Here is a 19177-nt window from a genome sequence, read left to right as displayed (position 1 = left end):
GACTCAGGAGGTGCATGGGCCAACCAGAGGTGATGCTCTGTTAGACTTGGTTCTGGCCAAAGGAAAAGACCTGATGACCTACTTAAACGTAGAGGAAAGTCTTGGTGACAGTGACCATGTTCTCTGTCTGATGTAAAGCAAATCAGATGGCAGGATTGAAGTCTTAGATTTAAAAAATGCGAATTTCAACAAGCTTAGGTCACTAATAGGGCAAGTGCTGCGGGACCAGAGATCGAAGGCAAAAGGTGTGCACAAAGAGTGGCTGTTCCTTAAGGACACTATCCTTGAAGCACAAAGGAAGTCCATTCCCATGCAGAGAAAAGGTAACAGAAGGGCTGGGAAGCCCTCTTGGCTAAACAGGGAAATCATGGTCCTCTTAAGAAAGAGGCTTATAAACAATAGAAGCTTGGGGCTGGCTCCAAGGAGGACTATTCCATAACAGCCCACATTTGCAGGGAACAGATGAGACAGATTAGTTTGCTAAAGCAGTGACCAAACTAAGATTAGGAATAGGAAGTCCTTCTTTAGGTACATAGGGAACAGGAGGAAGACAAATGGGAGTGTGAGGTTGTTGCTCAACAACTGAGGAGAGCTGGTTACTGGCACCCAGGAGAAAGCTGAACTCCTGGATGACTACTTTGCCTCGGTCTTGCACCAGACCAAGAGGAAAACCATGTCAGGTAGAGTAGAGGATGAGCATGGTAGGAATATTGCCTTCCTACTATTGTTGTAGAATTGGTGTATGACCAATTAATAAAATTAGACTCATAGAAGTCAGCGGGACCTGATGATCTTCATCCAAGAGTGCTGAAGGAGCTAGCCGAGTCATTACGGAACCTCTGGTGAAACTCTTATACAACTCATGGCACTGTGGAGAAGTCCCTGAGGACTGGAAGAGGGCCAGTGTTGTGCCCATCCACAAGAAAGGCTGGAGGGAGGACCCAGGTTACTATAGGCCAGTCAGCCTAACATCTATTCTAGGGAATATCCTAGAAACGTTCATCAAGGTGTCTATCTGCAATAAGCTTGCAGAAGCTAGATTTCAGGAGGGCGGACTTCAATGAGCTAAGGAGAATAGTCGGGGAAGCATTGAGGTCCCGGAGGGGAGGGGAGCCAGGTGTCCAAGAAGAGTGGTCACTCCTTAAGGAGACGATCCTCCAAGCCCAAAGGGAGGTAATCCCAACATGGATCAAAGGGAGCAGGAGGACGCAAAAGTCCCCATGGCTCACCAAAAGCGTCTGGGAATGTCTCCTAGCTAAAAGGGAGGCGTACACCCAATGGAAGGGAGGAGCCATCACCAGGGAGGACTTTACTGCGGTTGCTCGGAGATGCAGGGAGGCGGTCAGGAAGGCCAAGGTGGAGACGGAACTGGGACTAGCTACCTGGATCAAGGACAACAAGAAGTCCTTTTTTAAATACATAGGGGGAAAAAAGAAGGTACCGGGTAATGTGTCCCTGCAAGACACGCTAGGAAATTTGGTCGTCACACCAGACGACAAAGCTACCCTATTTAACGACTTCTTCGCCTCCATTTTCCTGAGCAGGGACTGGATCAGCCCCCCCACTGGGCCCACCTCAGGCCCCAGGGGAGGCGCACCCAGGCTAAGGGTCATGGAGGATCTAGTCAGGGAACTTCTGGAGGGACTGGATGTATTTAAATCAGCTGGTCCGGATGATCTCCACCCCAGAGTGCTGAGGGAATTAGCTGAGGTCATTGCGGGACCCCTGGCACGGCTTTATGAGCACTCGTGGTGCTCTGCTGTGGTGCCAGAGGACTGGAAGAGGGCCAGTGTGGTTCCCATCTTCAAAAAAGGGAGGAAGGAGGACGGGGAAACTATTGGCTAGTTAGTCTTACCTCAATCCTGGGTAAGCTTTTTGAGAGAATTATTCTGGCACATGTCCACGGGGGGCCAGCAGGGGAGATTATGCTTAGGGGCAACCAACATGGGTTCATTAGAGGCAGATCCTGTCAGACCAACCTGGTGGCCTTCTACAACCAGGTCACCAAATCCTTAGATGCAGGGGTAGCAGTGGATATAGTCTTTCTGGACTTTCGGAAGGCCTTCAACACTGTCTCTCACCCCATTCTCATTAAAAAACTGGGGGACTGTGGTGTCGACACCTATGCAGTCAAATGGCCTTTGATCTAGTACCCCACGATGTCCGCACATGAAAATTGGAGGGTTGTGGGCTTAACTCCGAGATAGTGAGGTAGGTGAGAAACTGGCTGCAGGTTAGAACCCAGAGCGTCATAGTGAATGGATCTGTGTCATCCTGGTGAGAAGTGGGCAGCGGTGTTCCGCAGGGCTCAGTGCTTGCTCCAGTACTTTTCAACATCTTTTTTCACTACTTGGATGTGGAGGTGAAGTGCTCACTGTCCAGGTTCGCAGATGACACCAAGTTATGGGAAAGTGTGGTCACGCTTTAAGATAGGCTACAGTTACAGGCAGACCTAGACAGGATAGCAAGTTAGACGGATTGGAATCTGATAAAGTTCAACACAGAAAAATGTAAAGTGCTTCACCTTGGGACAAGCAACCCCCAACACACCTACAGGCTTGGTGGTACCAAACTGACTAGTAGCATGAATGAAAGGGACTTGGGGGTAATAATAGATCATAATATGAATATGAGCTGGCAGTGCAGTGCTGTAGCCAGTAGGGCAGATAATACTCTGGCATGCATCAATTGATGCATCTCAAGCAAAACCAAGGAAATGTTTCTTCTGCTCTGTGTAGCAGTGGTGAGACTGCAGCTTGAGTACTGTGCCCAGTTCTGGGCACCACACTTTAATAAGGACTTGGACAATCTTGAGAGAGTTGAAAGAAGAGCCACCCATATGATCAGAGTCTTAAAAGGCAAGCCATACGAGGAAAGGCTGAGGGATCTGGGACTCTTCAGTCTGAGGAAAAGAAGGCTGAGAGGGGACCTGGTAGCAGCTTACCGCTACACTAGGGAAGTACATCAAGGGCTTGGTGAGTAACTGTTCACCAGGGCATCCAAGGGGAAAACCGGGAGTAATGGCCACAAACTCCTGGAAGATCAATTCAGGCTCAACATTAGGAAAAACTTCTTCACAGTCAGGGTGTCCAGACTGTGGAATAAGCTCCCTCCAGAGGTGGTGCTATCACCTATCCTGGAGATCTTCAAGAGAAGACTAGACAGTCACCTTGCTGGGGTCACCTGACCCCCAGTTACCTTTCCTGCTTGTTGCAGGGGGCTGGACCCAATGATTTTCCAAGGTCCCTTCTGGCCTTACAATCTGAATCTTGTGTAAAGCCCTAGGGAGCAGGAGAAGCAAAATTGTTCTCACCCTAGGCTCATTGACCCTAATAGGAGACATCAGTGGACATTAGGAGGCCTCAGGCTTGTAATAGTCAGAGCCTGCCTGTTGCTTTCAAGGGAAGGTGCCTGAGGTAGGGGCCCCTTGGGACTTTGATTGAATGAAGGGAAGGGTTTTGGCCCATTACTCCAGAAGAGAGGCAGAGAGGTGTAGCCTGCTGGGAACCTGCATGGCTCCCAGCATATTAAACCTGAGGTCAGAGTATTCCATCTGCATCCATATTTCTCTGTGCCATAGTGACTTTTCTTTGTTCCCCTGGCTGCTGCCTTTTGCCATAACTAGGTTCTGGGTCTGATGCCAGTGTAATTTGTACTTGGGATAGGGTTCATCTAGCCACTATCCACTTGGGAAGACTGAATTTATCATTCTTGCTCTGTGCCCAGTCTCCTGTGGTCAGGGAGCTCAAGTCCTGAAATGAACCTGGCTCTGCATTTCCAACATCAAAATTTAGCACCATGTGGCCAGTCTGTATAATGAACTCCCCTTATAGAAATCTCTCCCCAAGGGCTATATTTTATGCAACAAGTTTCATCTCTTGAGTTGTGAGAAGTGGCACCTAGACTGTGACTGATACCAAAAGGTGCAGCATTCCATGATGCATGTTAATTTGGTTAGAAATCATTAATACAGCAGTAATATTTTCCATTTTAATAGTACCTTTAGTCACAGACAGTCCCATATGTACAGCAGTAAAATGCAGCTAACTCTGAGGAGAAGGCAGATGCAGGCTACTCCAGATTTGCTTCAGAGGGCATTATGTAATAATCACTGTTTTCACATTGGCTGACTCCATGCTGGACTGGGTGCTGGAGTCCCATGGGAGACAGAGCCAGTGATCACTGTACGGCGCCTAAAACAGACGGCTCCAAAACATCTCCGAAACTATCCAAAATGTTTCGGAAATGTTTCAGATGTTTTGGAATTTTTCAGAGGTGCCCCCCAGGAATAGTCTGGCACAGTCTGCCCTCAGTCTTCCTTCTAAAGTGCTGGGAGGCTAGGGCCAGGTGTGGGATGGGGCAGGGCAACCATGGGGGCTTCCCCCATGGCTCCCGCCACCCCCCCCACCGAGGGCAGAAGGAGGCACAGCCAGAGGAGCTGTGGAAGAAGCCCCCATGGCTGCCCTGCCTGGCCCCAGCCTCCTGGCACTTTAAAAAAACAAACAAAAGCCCTGCACTCACCAGCTAGCTGTAGCAGCAGTGATCAGGGCTTCTGAGGGCTTGTGGCAGAGCCCTTACCGCACAGCATGGAGCAATGGGGGGCAGCGAGGATTGCCCCCACCCCCACCTGGCACCTGTACGGCAGCTGCCCCATGGTGCAGGAGCAGTGCAGATCAGCAGGATGCTGCGTGCTGTCTGGGACCTGAGGCCTCTGGGGCTCTGGCTGACTGGTGGAGCTGCCCCAGCTCCCAGACAGTGTGTGGTGCCCTGCCGAGCCACATGACGTCTGCGCGATGCGATAGCTGCCTTGCGGGTGCCAAGTGGAGTGTGGGGGGGTGATCCCCGCTAGACCTCAGTGCCTTGCGCTGCACTTGGGGGCTCTGCCACGCGCCTTCAGAGGCCCTGATTGCTGCTGCTGTAGCTGGTGAGTGCAGGGCTTTTTTCTTTTCTTTTTTTTTATTTTAAGTGCCAGGAGGCTGGGGATGGGGGTAGGGATGGGGATGGGCAGGGCAGGGCAGCACAGCCATGGGGGCCTCTCCCGTGGCTCCCCCTGCCCAGGGAGAGGCAAGCACAGTTGGAGGAGCCACAGGAGAACCTGCAGCTGCCCAGCTATGTCTGCCAATCTCTGGCTGATCCAAATCTCTAAAACAGCATCAAAACTCCAAAACAGATTTGGCCGAATTGAAATGGAACAGTGATCCGAAACACCAAAATGAATCACTGTCCCTCTGAAATGGCCAAATCTGAAATGGAAACTAAACATAGCCATTTCCCACAGCTGTATTGCTCGGCAATCTTGCTCTCAGCTGTAACAGTGTGTGCTTATGCAATAGTCTGAACTTCCAGGGCCATTTGTGACTTGATGGCTTTGTGTAGAATTCATGTTTCTGACTGAAGCACCTCACATATTGCCTAGCCCCAGTACAGAAATGCAGTGGCCACATCACAAGCATTCTCTACACTGCAAAACAAACAAATGGGGACAACTAGGATCCTTCTCATGCTGCAGAGCAGCCAGGGATTATGGTGGGAGAAGGCAATGAGAGTGTAAGAGAAACAAGATCAAGGTGCTGTGATTTGACTAGGCAATATAGGATAGTGATCCTGAAGTAGTGAAATAGTAGTGGGCTGCATCTCTCATTGCAATACAAGAGAGACCCTCTGACATGACTGTTTCATGCCTCTGAAACTCTAGACAGGTTGGCTCTTTCAAATTGAGCTACCTACCCCTGCCTGGTCTGCAGAGAGCTTGCAGAGATGTAGAGCTGGCTAGTGAAGGAATAGCAAAAAGAGGCCCCTGAGGCAAATCCAAGCAAAAAACAACATTGTAGCAATATGTCACTTAGTGGTTTAGTGATCCTTCACCTTGAACTGCACCTACACTACTTGTGAAAGGAATACAGGGTTCACATAGCCAATCAGCTGCATGTTCTCTGCTTTACTAGTGTTGATGCTTACCAATGAAATGGAAATCACTCCCTTATTCAAGGTCAAAATGGGTAGGTTTCTTTCTGTGATGTCATTTTAAATGCATTTACTCTCTTCAGAAAAACCAGGGCTTTTGAAGTGCAATCCCATTAATCCAGTGGAATTTTCTTTGTTAATGAGCCCTCTTACTGTCCAAATCACCCGAATGAGCTAAGGAGGATGCTCTCAGAGCTGACATACTAGCAGGCCTCAATAATTTGCTGTTTATACATATTGTTAGAAACAAGCTTGTAACCTCGACAGTATGTGTAGTCTGGTCTTGCAGCTCTGTCAAAGGCAGAAACTTAGCAGCTTGTTATGCTTGACTGGAAAATGGGGCTGTTGAAGCTTTCTGTTTAATGATGTAGTTCTTTCCTTCCAAGACTCCTTCAGTGAACAGATGTGTCATTGCATGCATATGCACCAGTGAGTCTGCTAGATGTTTCCAGTGCTGAGAGTATTTCACACTAAAATTCTTTGCCCACCCTAAAAAATCCTCATAAAATGTTGTTTTTTTTCCTTGTGTTATAACTGAATAGATTCTCTTTTGACATTTCTGAGAACACTGAGAAAATGGAAAAAACACAGTAGTACAAAACCCCAGTTCTAGCATTACCTAGGTATAAACTTGTTCCACCTGTACATGCTGCCATTTGATAAGCATGCTAGTTGAGATTAATTAAAAGCAGATCTACTCTGAAAATAACATCTTGGGGCTCCATGTTAATTGTCTTTCTGACTTCAGATAATTCAGTTGACAGATAAAGAGAAGGCTTTTCTATCAACTCTGTACACTCTTCCAGGATCTTTCTTGGCTTATGCTTCAACAGTGATTCCATGATTGGATGCTACTTAGTTAACAATTCTAGTGATTCATAAGCCAGGTTAGATTCCAGCTTCCTCTCTCAGTATTGTGTTGGCGTCAGAGCCTTAACAGAATTAAGGAGTAATCGCTTCTAGTGTGTAAAATGTTCTAACTCAAGGGTGGGCAAAATATGGCCCATGGGCCAAATCCAGCCCACCAGGACAGTCCATCTGGCCTTCAGATCTCCTGAAACATTTAGAAAATTAATATTTATTTGCCCCTAGCTGTCTGTCAAAGATGACAGGACCCAGGGGCAGTAGGACCCAGGGGGAGCCGACAGCAGGATTAAGCAGCTGGAATAGCAAGTCCAGCCTGGCCCCACTCCCACTCCCACTCCCAGCTGGAAGCCTCTGCTTACCAGGGGCTTCTAGCCTGGGACCCTGGGGCTGTTCCTGCCTCCCTGCACCCAGGAAAATACAGATAAGAAGGAGGAGGGGAGGGAGGCAGGGAAGGACAGCAGGTGATTGTCTCAGTCCTCAGGGCCGGGCCCTGCAGCTGTGGACCACATGATGCCGGAGCAGCTGGCCAGTGGGGGGTGGGTGGAGGGAGGAGTGGGGAAATGGGTATGGCAGGCAGCAGGAAGCAGCAGTGAGTGGCTGCATGGAGTGCAGCAACAGCTGGGCAGGAGCATAGGGCCCATGCTGGTACACTGGGGCCAATGCTGGCGGGGCCCAGGGCGTGGTGGCAGGAGCACAGGGCCCAGGCTGCCAGGGGCTCTATGGAGGCAAATGGTGGTGGCAAATGGGGGGTAGGGGGAAGTGGCTGCGAGCAGCACCACAGGGCCAGCACTGGTGCCGGAGCCCCGGGGCCAGGAGTGACAGGAGCATGAAGCCTGGGCTTGGAGCAGCGCTGGTGGGGGCTCTGCCTGCTGTGGGGGTCTGTGGGCATACCCTCCCCCTCCACACATGCCACAATCCCCCCCACACACTCAGAGCCCCCCACAAACCCCATACCCATCCACACCCACCCACATGGTCCCCCACCCTACATATACCCTCATGCCTATTCATCCCCCCCACAAACCACCCCCCACACACACACAAACTCTATCCACCTGCACATACCCTCCCACAATATACAAAAATAAAACTTCATTTTAAGCTATTATACCATCGCCTCTACGTACACTACACATGTAAATCAGGACAGAAATATTTTTTGAAATGAAATTAATGAATGTTGTAGTATATGTTTGATTTTTAGAATATAATTTGGTATTTTTTTGGTTTGGAGATGGCAAACCCCCTTGCTGAAAGGAGTACTTCTTGGGGGCAAAGGGAGGGACTTCTGATGGCAAAGTTCAGGGATTAGGGGGTGTGGACCTGTGGCCCCAAGATGGCAACCAAGGGGCGGGGTACCTGTCAAGGTGCGGGGCTACCCATGTGGCCCTCAATGGCTTGCCAAAACTGGGTAAATGACCCTCCACCCAAAATAATTGCCCACTCCTGTTCTAACTGAAAAGAACTATGGGGAGTAATCTTAGTGAATATACCACAGTGGGGCTGGTCAGTTTTACATATTTCTTTTCAGGATAGAAATACCCTTTCAGTTTTCCAGTGGACAACTTCTTTTCAAGGTTTCATTTCCATATTTAGCCTGCAGTACCTGAAATTTCACAATCTGATTTTTTTTTTTCATTCATCATCATTTAGTTCCTTCCTGGAGCCCATTACCCCATATTAAATGCATGTTAAGGTAGAGAGTGAATTGGAATCAATAAAATCAATATAGTTATGCCAGTCTAACTCTTCCATGCAGACACTCTTATTCTGAAATGAATGGCTTTTTTCTGTTTTAGTTTACATTGCTTTGAAATGGGTTTGAGATAGAAAAGCCCATTCTTATTGCAGAATAAATGCATCTGTGGCCAGGAAGAGACATTACATTTGTCCCTGGACAAGTTATGCCGGTGTTTGTCCCAGAACAGAAATGTCCTGGTATTGGTGTACACACACATCGCCCTTCTAAGAACAGGGTTTAGCAAGCGGCTAACTGCACTGCACTTTTCCGGCATTGATTCAGTGATGCAATCCTGGGATAACCGTTCAGGCTTACTTCATGATGTCCTGGGATAAACTTCTTATGCAACTAACTATTTTAAGGATTTATCCCAGGAAAATTTAATCTGGACATCTGAATGACTGGACTTTGTCCCAGGATAAATGGTTTGTCCCACAATAAATGTGATGCCTGTTTGTGGCCTACGTGTCGAACTTACACTGTTACACTGTTACAACTAAAGCGGTTTAGTTATTCCACTACAGCTATATTAATCCTGGATAATCCTATATAGACAACCCCTGATTAGCTGGTAATAAAGTGGATAACCAGTGCTGTTGGGATAAAATGAGATTGTCCTTGCACCAGTCCACCCTCCACTACCATATTTTCTTATGAGAAATTCCACTAAAGTTGGTTCATTGCTCTGTTTGCTGTACTGAGTCTGTCCCTTTGTAACTCTGATTCTTGGTCTGGACTGGAATACCACATGCCCCCATGAGCTGAGACACTTGCTAGAAAATATACATCTTTGTGCTAAAAGCAAAGTACATTAATGGAGGAGGAAGAAGGAGGTGGTAAGTTTGGGCTCTTCTGAAATGCATCATAACTGGGAATAAAATTCAGTGAAAGGGAGATCAATGAATAGGCAGCAATGATAGTATTGAAGTTCTATGAAACTGGTGTTAATGAGCCTATGCAGACTGAAGAAAAAAGGTAATGAAAGTACAGCAGGAATGTGGCTTATTAACAAGTGCCAATCATGTGCCCAAGGCTAATAGCACTCCATATTTGAAACACTCTCCATCCAAGACACTTTACAGTCATTGATCAGTGCCCCCAATCCATGAGAGGCAGGCAGGAATTTTTATGATTGGGAAAACTGAGGCATAAAGTAGTTGAGTGATGTTTACCAGGTCATGCAGAATTGGTAGTGGAGCCAGGACTAGAGGCCAGCAATCTTGACGCCCTGTCCTGAGTTGTATCATGCTTTTCCCCCCTCTTACCTCACCACACTTTATGGTTGTAGGTAGAGTCTGTCACATGCTCTTGATTCAGGGCCTGTCTATAGAGGGCTCTTAGAGTCTATAGGAATTAACTGATGGTGTGAAGTTGGTGCGTATAAAGCACGTCATCATCATGGCCCTGCCTCCTATTTCAAATATGGGGAGGGGCAGAAATGGGCTCCTGGTCACTTACATGCCCATCTATGAGCCCTGCCCTTTAGGACTGAGGCCACGCTGTCCACCTGAGATGGTACAGAGGTGTACCTGGGTAGTTTTGCAGTGCCAGATAGCAGCCACCACCACTGCCTATGTTTTTGCATGCCCCCTAAGTCATTGCCCAGGGTTGGTGGCCTACTTAATTATACTACTGTGTGATATATTAAGTTGCGGAGGACATGTGGAGTTGCTGCCCCTTTCCCCTGGCCTCTGTTGCTGATCTTGTTGTGAGAAAATTACAACTCTAGCTGCTGCCATCAACCAAGCCCTTCCTTCCCCATGCCCTTTGCCTGGTTGCCCATTTGCATTCCTGCTTGCTCTCTCTGCCGCATATTGATTCTCTCACTTATGTCACATGTCTGTCTTGAAATGTCCTTGCACAGCTGTTAATTATTTAACAAGTTTTTAAAAAGCTCATAGCTTCTACTCCTTTAGCAGGTTTGCATCTTCATCAAGCATGTCATGATGCAGGGCTAGTGATGGAGGCACAGTGGCCGCTGGCTGAGGGGGAGGCAGCACTAAAAGAGATGCATCTAGAAATCTCTTGTGGCCCCTTATAAATGCTCCCTCTCCACTGTGCTGAGACAAAGGGGCAGAATAAGAATTGGTCCTAGTGAAATGTCTTCGTCACCAATTGAAGCACTCTATTAAACTGATATAATTTTAGTTGATAGCAGCTGCTTTCCCTTCATGCCAGTTACGTATATGGAACCCATCTCTGTAGCCTTAAGAAGTCATACAAATACAAACCAATAATGCTGCCCACATAGGATAGTTAGGCCCTACGTGTTGCTGTGGGAAAGCTGTATGACTTGTGCATACACAAAATGAAAAGCCTGCGAACCCATGTGTACTGCTTCTTGGATCTCAATAAACCCTGATTGTACAAACTGAGGGAAGGCAGGGGTCTCCGCAGGCAAAGACAAGCGCTGAGGTTGAAGTCAAGTCACAGGGACAGAAGCTCCCTTTGTCCTTAGTTAGTTTCCCACATTTGAGAAGTTATTCTACAGTGATGTAGTGACAGCTTTAAAATAAGGACAGTTTTGACTTGCTAGAGAACCACTGGGCAAGCTTTTCTTTTGGATGAGAACCCAACAGCTGGAATATTTCTCCAAATCTCCTGGGTTTACTGCTACAGTGCGGACGCATTGTAAGACTTGTTTTTTGTAGGGTCAGAGCACCTTCTGCATTCGGTCTCTGCATCAGTTGGGATGCACAGAAGGTCACTGCAAATGCAAAATTAATTCAGAAGGAATCCTAACTTTGTGAACCTCAGAGGTTCCTTTCAGTGGTTAGTGGTTATTGAATCAGTTAGCAGATAATCTCTGGGCATTTCTGATGGGGTCCCAGATGAACAACTTCCTTTCAGGATTTCATTTGAAAAGAAAAGTCAGTTTTAATGAAGCCCCTTTATAGACAGATTAATGTACAGGCAACATTATTTTGCTCTAATATATGTTCCATTATCTTTTGTTTTCTGGTGAATGGAGCAGTTTCCTCATGATAATTAAAGCTGCTTATCTGTACTGTGCATCCGTAAAGCAAGAACCCATGATGTTTAGGTTTATTACAGAGTAGTTGGATATACTTCTGGTATCCTAAAATACATAAATGCTTTTGGGGAGTGCAGTCTCCCAAGGTAACTGATTACATTAACTTGGATTCCTTCCTTCCCTGTAGGTCTGTAGAGGAGACCACACAAGCAGTGTGAAACTTCAGGGAAAATGTTTTTATTTGGTCTTATCACTGGGTCTCTTGAGATTTTTGCTCCCTTTGAACTCTGTAAGATGATGTCCTTACTATAAGCCAGATAATGCAGATAAAGAAAGACCTTCCATACTCAGCGCCTACCTTTTGCGCTTGTACCTCCAGTTAGTGTAACTTTGTCTTTGGATGTTGAACACACAACCACAGCTTTCTTCAGTGGGGCCTTTTCCTCTGAAATCAGAAGTATGGTTTTCTGTTTTCTTCTGCAAACATCTTGGAGCACATGTTGCCTTGATTACAGAATCAATGTGCTCTGGAAGGACTGAGTAGAGGGGTGACTGAAGGGCCCTCATGATGGGCAGCTGTTGTAGATGCATTTTTTCTGATATAACATTACTAACTATTAAGTAAGCAGAAATCCTGAGAGCTATAATTTTTAACTAAGCTAAAAGTACCATTCCCAGGACCAGGTGAGGACCATCTGTCTGTAAGTCTGGTTTGAAATGCTCCAACATGTTCTGTGTGCCTGGCAAATGCATAAAGAACCCAAGTGCTGCAGCATTTTGTGAAGTAGCATGCAGTCTCTATTCTTATAGTGCAGGGGTGGCCAGAGTTGGTCACCCTGGGAGTTGCATCCAGTCCTCAACAGAAGTTCAAGAGGCCAGGGGGGAGAGTAGGGTGGGCGGAGGCTGAGCAATCCAGAGTGGAGGTGACCTCTCCCCTCCTTCTCCCCTCACCCTTCCCACCCCACTGCTGCAGTGTCGACCTGTTCTGGCTTTCCCTGTGGGGAGCACACCCCAGGGTAAGCAGTTCAGCTATAGCCCCCACCCCAGCAGCCTGGTGCCTGAGCTGGCAGTCCCGGGAGAATTAGGAGAGCTGCAAGTACTGTGCTGATGATCTGCATGCAGCTCATGGGCCGTGGTATGGCCACCTCTGCTATAGTGTGTCAAATGATGCTTGCAGATGGATTAAGAAAGAACTAGTCCTGTTGGGGCATCTAAGTCCACCTCACAGCTTCTTTAAATATTTCTATATAGAGTGTTTAACTAATGTGTATATCTCTCTCCACCCCCCAGCACGTTGATGGCAGTTTCTCTGTGAAGCCTTTGAAACAGAAACAAATTGTAAGTATGCATTCCATATTCATACCCTTTCAGAGCCAGTGCTTGAGCAAAGGCATTTGTTGCCATCTCAGGGATGTCTACTTGTGGTTGGTAGACAGCTACATTGGCAGTTGGCAGACAGCCCATGGGTTCAACTGATATATCCAGATAAAGAAGCTCAGGGTTGAAATTTTCTTCTTTATTATGGAAGCTGTTGCTGCTCAAATAAATACCCCAGTATTGCAGCCTGCAACCTGTAGTGTCACTGAATAGCACCTTCTGCATTAATTTGCACTCCTGTATCTTAGTACCTTTCTTTTTGGCACTTGAATACCAAAGCACTCAGTTGTTTAGAAATATCTGTGGTATTTAAATCTTCAGGGCATCATTTGAGAAGTTTAAAACAGGCTCACTTTATCATAATCCACTCTGGATCCTTTAGCTCAGGGGTGGGCAAAATACGGCCCGGGGGCTGGATTCGGCCCACCAGGCCATTCTGTCTGGCCCGTGGGGCCCCTAAAAAATTAGAAAATTAATATTTATTTGCTCCTAGCTGCCTGTCAAAGATGACAGGAAGCAGGGGCGGTAGAACCAAGAGGAAGCTAGTGGCAGACCCAGCAGCAAAGTTTGCCCAGCCCTTGCCCCCCAACCAGCCTAGCAGAGGCTTCTGGGCTGGGACCATGGGGCTGTTTCTGCTTCCCTGCCCTGGAAAGGGGAATGCAGCCCTCAACAGTTTGCCAAAACTCGGTAAGTGGCCCTTTGCCCAAAATAATTGCCTGCCCCTGCTTTAGCTCTTCGCTGTGTGAGAGAGGATATAAAAGTGTAACTGTGGGCCCCAGTCTGGCCACCCTAGTGCTAGGCACGTGATCACCACTACTTTTTCCTTGACACATCTGTGTTATTTTGGGTTTTTTAAAATGATGCAGGGATCGCTGTCGTTTTTTTTTTCTGTGCAATATGTTAAGCTTCCTTTTTCACTTAAAAAGTCCTAGGACATCTGAATGAGTGGGTACTGAGTCCACATGCAGGTAATGTAAACCTGGGAGAAAATGCAACAAAGCAGAGATGGAAAAGACCTATTTGTATGTCTTGGTCATCCTCCTGCTAGTCCCGAGTGACTTGGCAGAACCAGCTTGGATGCTGCCTGGTCAGAGTAATAAGCACTGAAAATGTCATATAAAGGTGTCTTGATTGCACCTGAGGTAAAAGGCCTGGAAGGAGGCAGATGCTGAGCTGAGTTGGTAGAAAACTAGTAATGAGCTGTTCTAACTCACCTGGGGATAGATTTGATGTCTATACAAAACTATTTTTGGATACTTAGGATCCCTTGCAGATGTAAGATGCCCTTGTTTGTGAAGAGTATGGATGTCATCTCCACTTGTGGGAAGCTAGCTGATACTGAGCTGATGCATGGTCTCAAAAGAGCTATGAGATCTTGTACCAGCTGGAGAGAGCTCCAGTGAAATGGAGTTTATAAAGAGCTGCTGGCCAGTTAAAACCAGAATTCTTTGCAGTCAACAATAGGGCGTATAGCATGGGAAAAACCAACTAGCTCTTTCTCCTCTGACTCCTCAGTCTTATTGCTATCAGCCATCATCAAATTGTTGCAGTATTAGTGTCTAGTTTGATCTTTCCTTTTTCCTTTCCCAAATCCTTCTGTTACTTTCTTTATATTTTGAAATTGTAGCCCATCCTTTATGCCCTCGGCCAAGGCATTCACCCATGCTAGTATACAGTTTCAGCTCTTCTGTATTAGTATTCACCATAATATTTATGTGTGTGTTGTGGCAGCATCTGGACCAGGACCCTCTTGTGCTTGGTGCTGTACAGACGCAACAAAGATTTATACACCCTCCCTCTTCTCTCTTTTCCCCTGTGATGTCCAATGTATTAACCATTTCTTCTGTCCCCTATGCCTGCCTTTGGCTGTAGTGATTTCCTTTCTTCATCTCTACATCTGACTTAGAGCTTCCCATGACTTTGGTGGCAGGGGTTTACACTTCTTTGGCAGATGCTTCAGTAGCATAACTGGTTTTGATTTAATTTCCTTTTTCCAGAGCTATTTTAGACACTACCTGTTGTAGCTCTCAGCATTGATGATCTGACAGAAATTGGCAGATGGAGGATATTTTTAAAATGTTGTTGTGACTTTTAGGTGTCTTTTTCTGTAATGTAGTGTCTTGTTTGTTTTTCCTTTAAAAGACAAACAGGGTGAAAAGCACCAGAAACACGAAAGATTATGTCACGCTTTGATCTGATGTGGCTGTCACTAATGAACTACCATTCTGAGCGGTGGATTTTGCCTTTGATCTGCGATAATCGTTTTCCTTAATATTTATATATGGTAACAGGGTACATCATCAAAGTGCTGTACAAACATTAACTAATTTTGCCTGTCTGATTCTCCAGCTGGTGATCTCACTAGTGATCTTATTTCTGCCTCCATCACTTGTTCTCAGTAAATCTATTAAAATGGTACATCTGACTGAGCTGGCTGGGTCCTTATTTTAGCATAAGCTTTCATAAACAGAAGGCTTATTTCATCAGACATTGAGAAGATCCTTTCATAGCATCTGGTGAAGTAAGCCTTCTGTTTACAAAAGCTTATGCTATACACTTCTGATTTAGTTAGTCTATAAAGTACAAATCTACCCTGACTTCTTCCTGACTTCGAACTGACATAGCTATCTACCTTTCTCTTCTTATCTTCAGTCATCAAATGCATCCTCTTTGGGCTGGGTTGCCAGCATTTGCTTCTGCGAGACTTGCACAAAGACCGGGATTTATGAGAACCTTTTTCCTAATTTAACCATGAGGCAAGTGACTTGCTTTGGAAAATGGATTGCTCAGGGACTTGCAGTAAGATATAAAACTTCTCATTTTTGTTGACCTGTAGCCCAGGGAGTAGCAGTATAACCTTGACTAGGAGGGATCATATATATGAGGGGGAGGAATTCAGTCTCAGGCCTGTTTAAACCTTGTTGTTTCTGTAGAGTCGGCCAACAGAGGGGCCCAGCTAGTATAAAGAAAACTATAGGCCTCACACCAGGAAGCTTTCCTAACAGTAAAGCAAATTAGATTTTGGCTACTTTTGAAACAGCTGGTCTCAATAAGCTTCTGACTCTTGAACAAATTTTGGAAACTTGCTTTCAAATAAAGTTCCTATGTGGTCTGTATCAGATCTGGGCCATTTTGCAGAGTAGTTGGAGCCAACACAGAGTCAGTGGCTGAAGCACAGTATAGCACTGTGGAAAATGTTCTGAAAAGGTGTCTTCTTGACTTTGAAGAGCTTTCTTTTACTAAACCCATATGTATAAGACAGGGCAAGACGGTAGCTTAGAGGCTAATTTATTAGTCATAAAGACTCATTAGTCTTTAAGGTGCCACTCAGCTTCTGCCTGACCTCAGACTAATACAGCTAACTACCTCTCTGAACCCGTATGAAAAAGCCTAAATTTCAAGAGTTCATGTCTCTATTTCACGCTACCATAAAGATGTTCATTTAAAAATTCAATTACTGAGGAAAACAACTTCATCTGAGGGGGCCATGCTAGAAGGATGGACCACAGGTTCTCCATAGCTCAGTTCTTGCTCTAAATATTGTGGATATGTGGTGTAAGGTGGATGTTACTTTTGGATCATCAAGTCTGACCTCCTGTCATACCTGTGTTGAGCCCCAAAACTTGTTTGGCTAAAGCATCTCTTCCAGAAAGGTATCTAATTTTCATTTGAAGACATCAAGAAATAGAAAATCCAGCACTTCCTTTTGTAGTTTGTTTCAGTGGTTTTTGTTCCTTACTGTTTATGTGTGCATTACTTTTCATTTGAATTGGTCTGACTTCAGCTTCCAGTCATTCTTTTGTAATGCAACTTTCTTGGCTAGATTAAAGAGCCCTTCAATACCCAGCATTTTCTCCCCAAGAAGGTGCTTGTAGTTGGTAGTCAAGTCACCTCCCAAACTTCCTATGGTTAATATAAACAGCCAGGTTCCTTAAGCCTTTCACTGTAGGCATTTTCTCTAGCTTGTGAATCATTTTTTGGCTCTTCCGTTCGCATGTCCCAGTCTTTAAATGTTTTTTAAACTGTGGGCCCCAGAACAGGAGAGTTTTCTAGTGTTTGTCTTCACAATGGTCCAGTAGGGAAAATCATTTCCCTGTTTCAGCATACTACTTTCCTATTTACACAGCCAAAGATTTGTTACCATTTTTGGACAGCATGACACTGAGACACTGAGCTGCTTGTTCAGTATGACCTCCAAATCCTTTACAGTCACTCCTTTTCAGAATATAGTTCCCCATTCTTTAGTTATGGCCACCAGACCTTGCTCCAAATGCATAACTTTGCATTTGGCTGTATTAAAATGTGGTCTTTTCTTTGTCCTGTATTTGCAGCTCTTGAATACATTTAACAGACGGTGAGAAAAAGAAAGCTCAGAAAGCAAAATGAATGTTTCTGAAGAGGAAGAAAGGGAGAATCTGAAGTAAAAGTAGAGAATCCTAAGTAATCTCTTGTGAGTTAGAGAATCCTGAGGCATACCTAGAGTGGGGAGAGGAGAGAGGTTCTGTCTATGAGACTGCATTGCAGCTCTGAAGGAGCAGAGCACAGTGAAATCAGCAGTGCATCATCTTCATCTTCATTTTAAGCAGGAAGAAATGTTGCTTTCATGAGCTCACAAAAAAGTCTGTTCTTCTTGCCAAGCTTGCTGATGGCAGAGCTCACATGGCAGTGATTTATTTAAATAAATGTTTGTTACAGCATATACTAAAACTACATGTGTTCAGCTTCCCCTTCAGTACTTCAGTCTGCTAAAATGGAGGACTGTTTCCTTACAACTGGTCTCTGGGGCAGTTCCCATTCTACCACAGTATGGTTAGCCCACTCCTAACGTGAAATAATGTGTCTCTCACTTCTCAGGCAGAGTTCTCTCCCTTCCCACTTATTACTGTAGATTTTTTGGCAGTTCATAAAATCTAGGACTACAGGAGTCCCTCCCATAATGTTTCCTGGTTTTTAAAATAGACTCGTAAGTTACTCCTGTAAGAACACTAAATATGGTTGGAACTGATATGGCATCAGCCTACTTCTCAGAGTGTAAAGAGAAGATATAAAGCAGGTTGTTTGCTTATTCGGAATAAGGTGGGGTGAGGAGGAGAGGGTGTATTAGTTAAACTTTTCTTATACTACCACTAGGTTTATTTCTTTTCCACCCCGCCATTGTAACCATCTGATATTCTCTGAGAACTTCTGACAGCCTAGCATAAGCTCTTTGAAGGTTTGGTGGCTGCAGGTAATGATCTGAACTGATTTGCTCTTAGTCTGTTGACTGAAATCAGGCATTGTCTTAACACCTGAAGGTCTTTTGGTGGAGTCGTGTGGCAGAAGGGTGGATTTCCTAATCCCTTGGGCTTTGTCCAGTTCTAATCATGGTATAATCCTAACTGATACTGTAATGTGGCATTTCTATAAATGGGCTGAAGAATCTTGTTTTGAATCAAGGGCCAGTGACCCCATCATTGTACACCCTCCTAGCTGACTGCTTTGCACTCTTGCACACCGTGATTGGTGCAGAGGACCAGGATGTTGTAACAGGGCCCTGTCTGAAATGTCTAGCTGTAAATGGGACTGTTTCCACACAATAGTTCTAAAACTCTCTGCCCAGAGCTGGGAGCCACTAGGGAGGATTTCACTCCAGTCCCAACTACTGACCTCATTGCTTTGAAATGCAGCCCTAAAGTGGATGGTCTGTAAGCTGCATGTTTAGTTAAATGGTGAGACCATGGAATTAGCTTGTTAAAGCTGCTGGCCCCCAAGTCAGAGTATTTTAAACTGGCAAGCAGCATGGATATCATCCAACTTTGCCTGCATCTTGTTACAGCATGGTGTCAAATGGTCACTTTCTGGACATAAAATAAAGCATTTCTGTGTCCCATGTGTAGGAAGAATTAATCTGGGTGTTACTAAGGGCCACCCCACCACTAGCTTACTCTAGACTTTTCACAGGGTGGCCAGGAGAGGCTTGCTCTAAACTTTTTGATTTTGGTAGAGACCTCTGTTTAGCATCATCAACAAATCACAGTATTAATTGGCTGCATATAATACTAAGGAGCTTTCATGCTTGCTTAGAAGGCTTGGGTGAGAGTAAAACTATATCTGCTAGCACAGTGGCTCTGGGTGTTCCTGCTTTTCTTCTTCCTTCTGACTCCTGATTCTTCCTTTCCCTTCTTTGGTTCCCAGCTTCCTCTCCCACAACCCTTCCTGACATACGGAAGAAAGGATTCTTCCCCTGGCTATCTCCTGGTGCTGTGAGAGCTTTT

The 19177-nt window shown here is 45.6% G+C and overlaps 1 protein-coding gene across 8 annotated transcripts in view; it reads left to right on the top strand.

Moving 5' to 3' along the window:
- MGRN1 (mahogunin ring finger 1) overlaps positions 1 to 19177 on the top strand; it is a 213561-nt gene that overhangs the window by 157651 nt on the left and 36733 nt on the right. For all 8 annotated transcript variants that reach the window (XM_019507531.1, XM_019507529.1, XM_019507530.1 and 5 more), the window contains exon 8: positions 12837 to 12884. In XM_019507531.1, the coding sequence (XP_019363076.1) occupies positions 12837 to 12884 (48 nt within the window). The remainder of the gene's footprint in view (positions 1 to 12836; positions 12885 to 19177) is intronic.

Source organism: Gavialis gangeticus, unplaced genomic scaffold (assembly GCF_001723915.1).
Source record: "Gavialis gangeticus isolate Ggan-Ray unplaced genomic scaffold, GavGan_comp1, whole genome shotgun sequence".
Classification (NCBI taxonomy): domain Eukaryota; kingdom Metazoa; phylum Chordata; order Crocodylia; family Gavialidae; genus Gavialis; species Gavialis gangeticus.
Note: the sequence above shows the minus strand (reverse complement) of the source record. Positions and strands in the feature narration are given on the sequence as shown.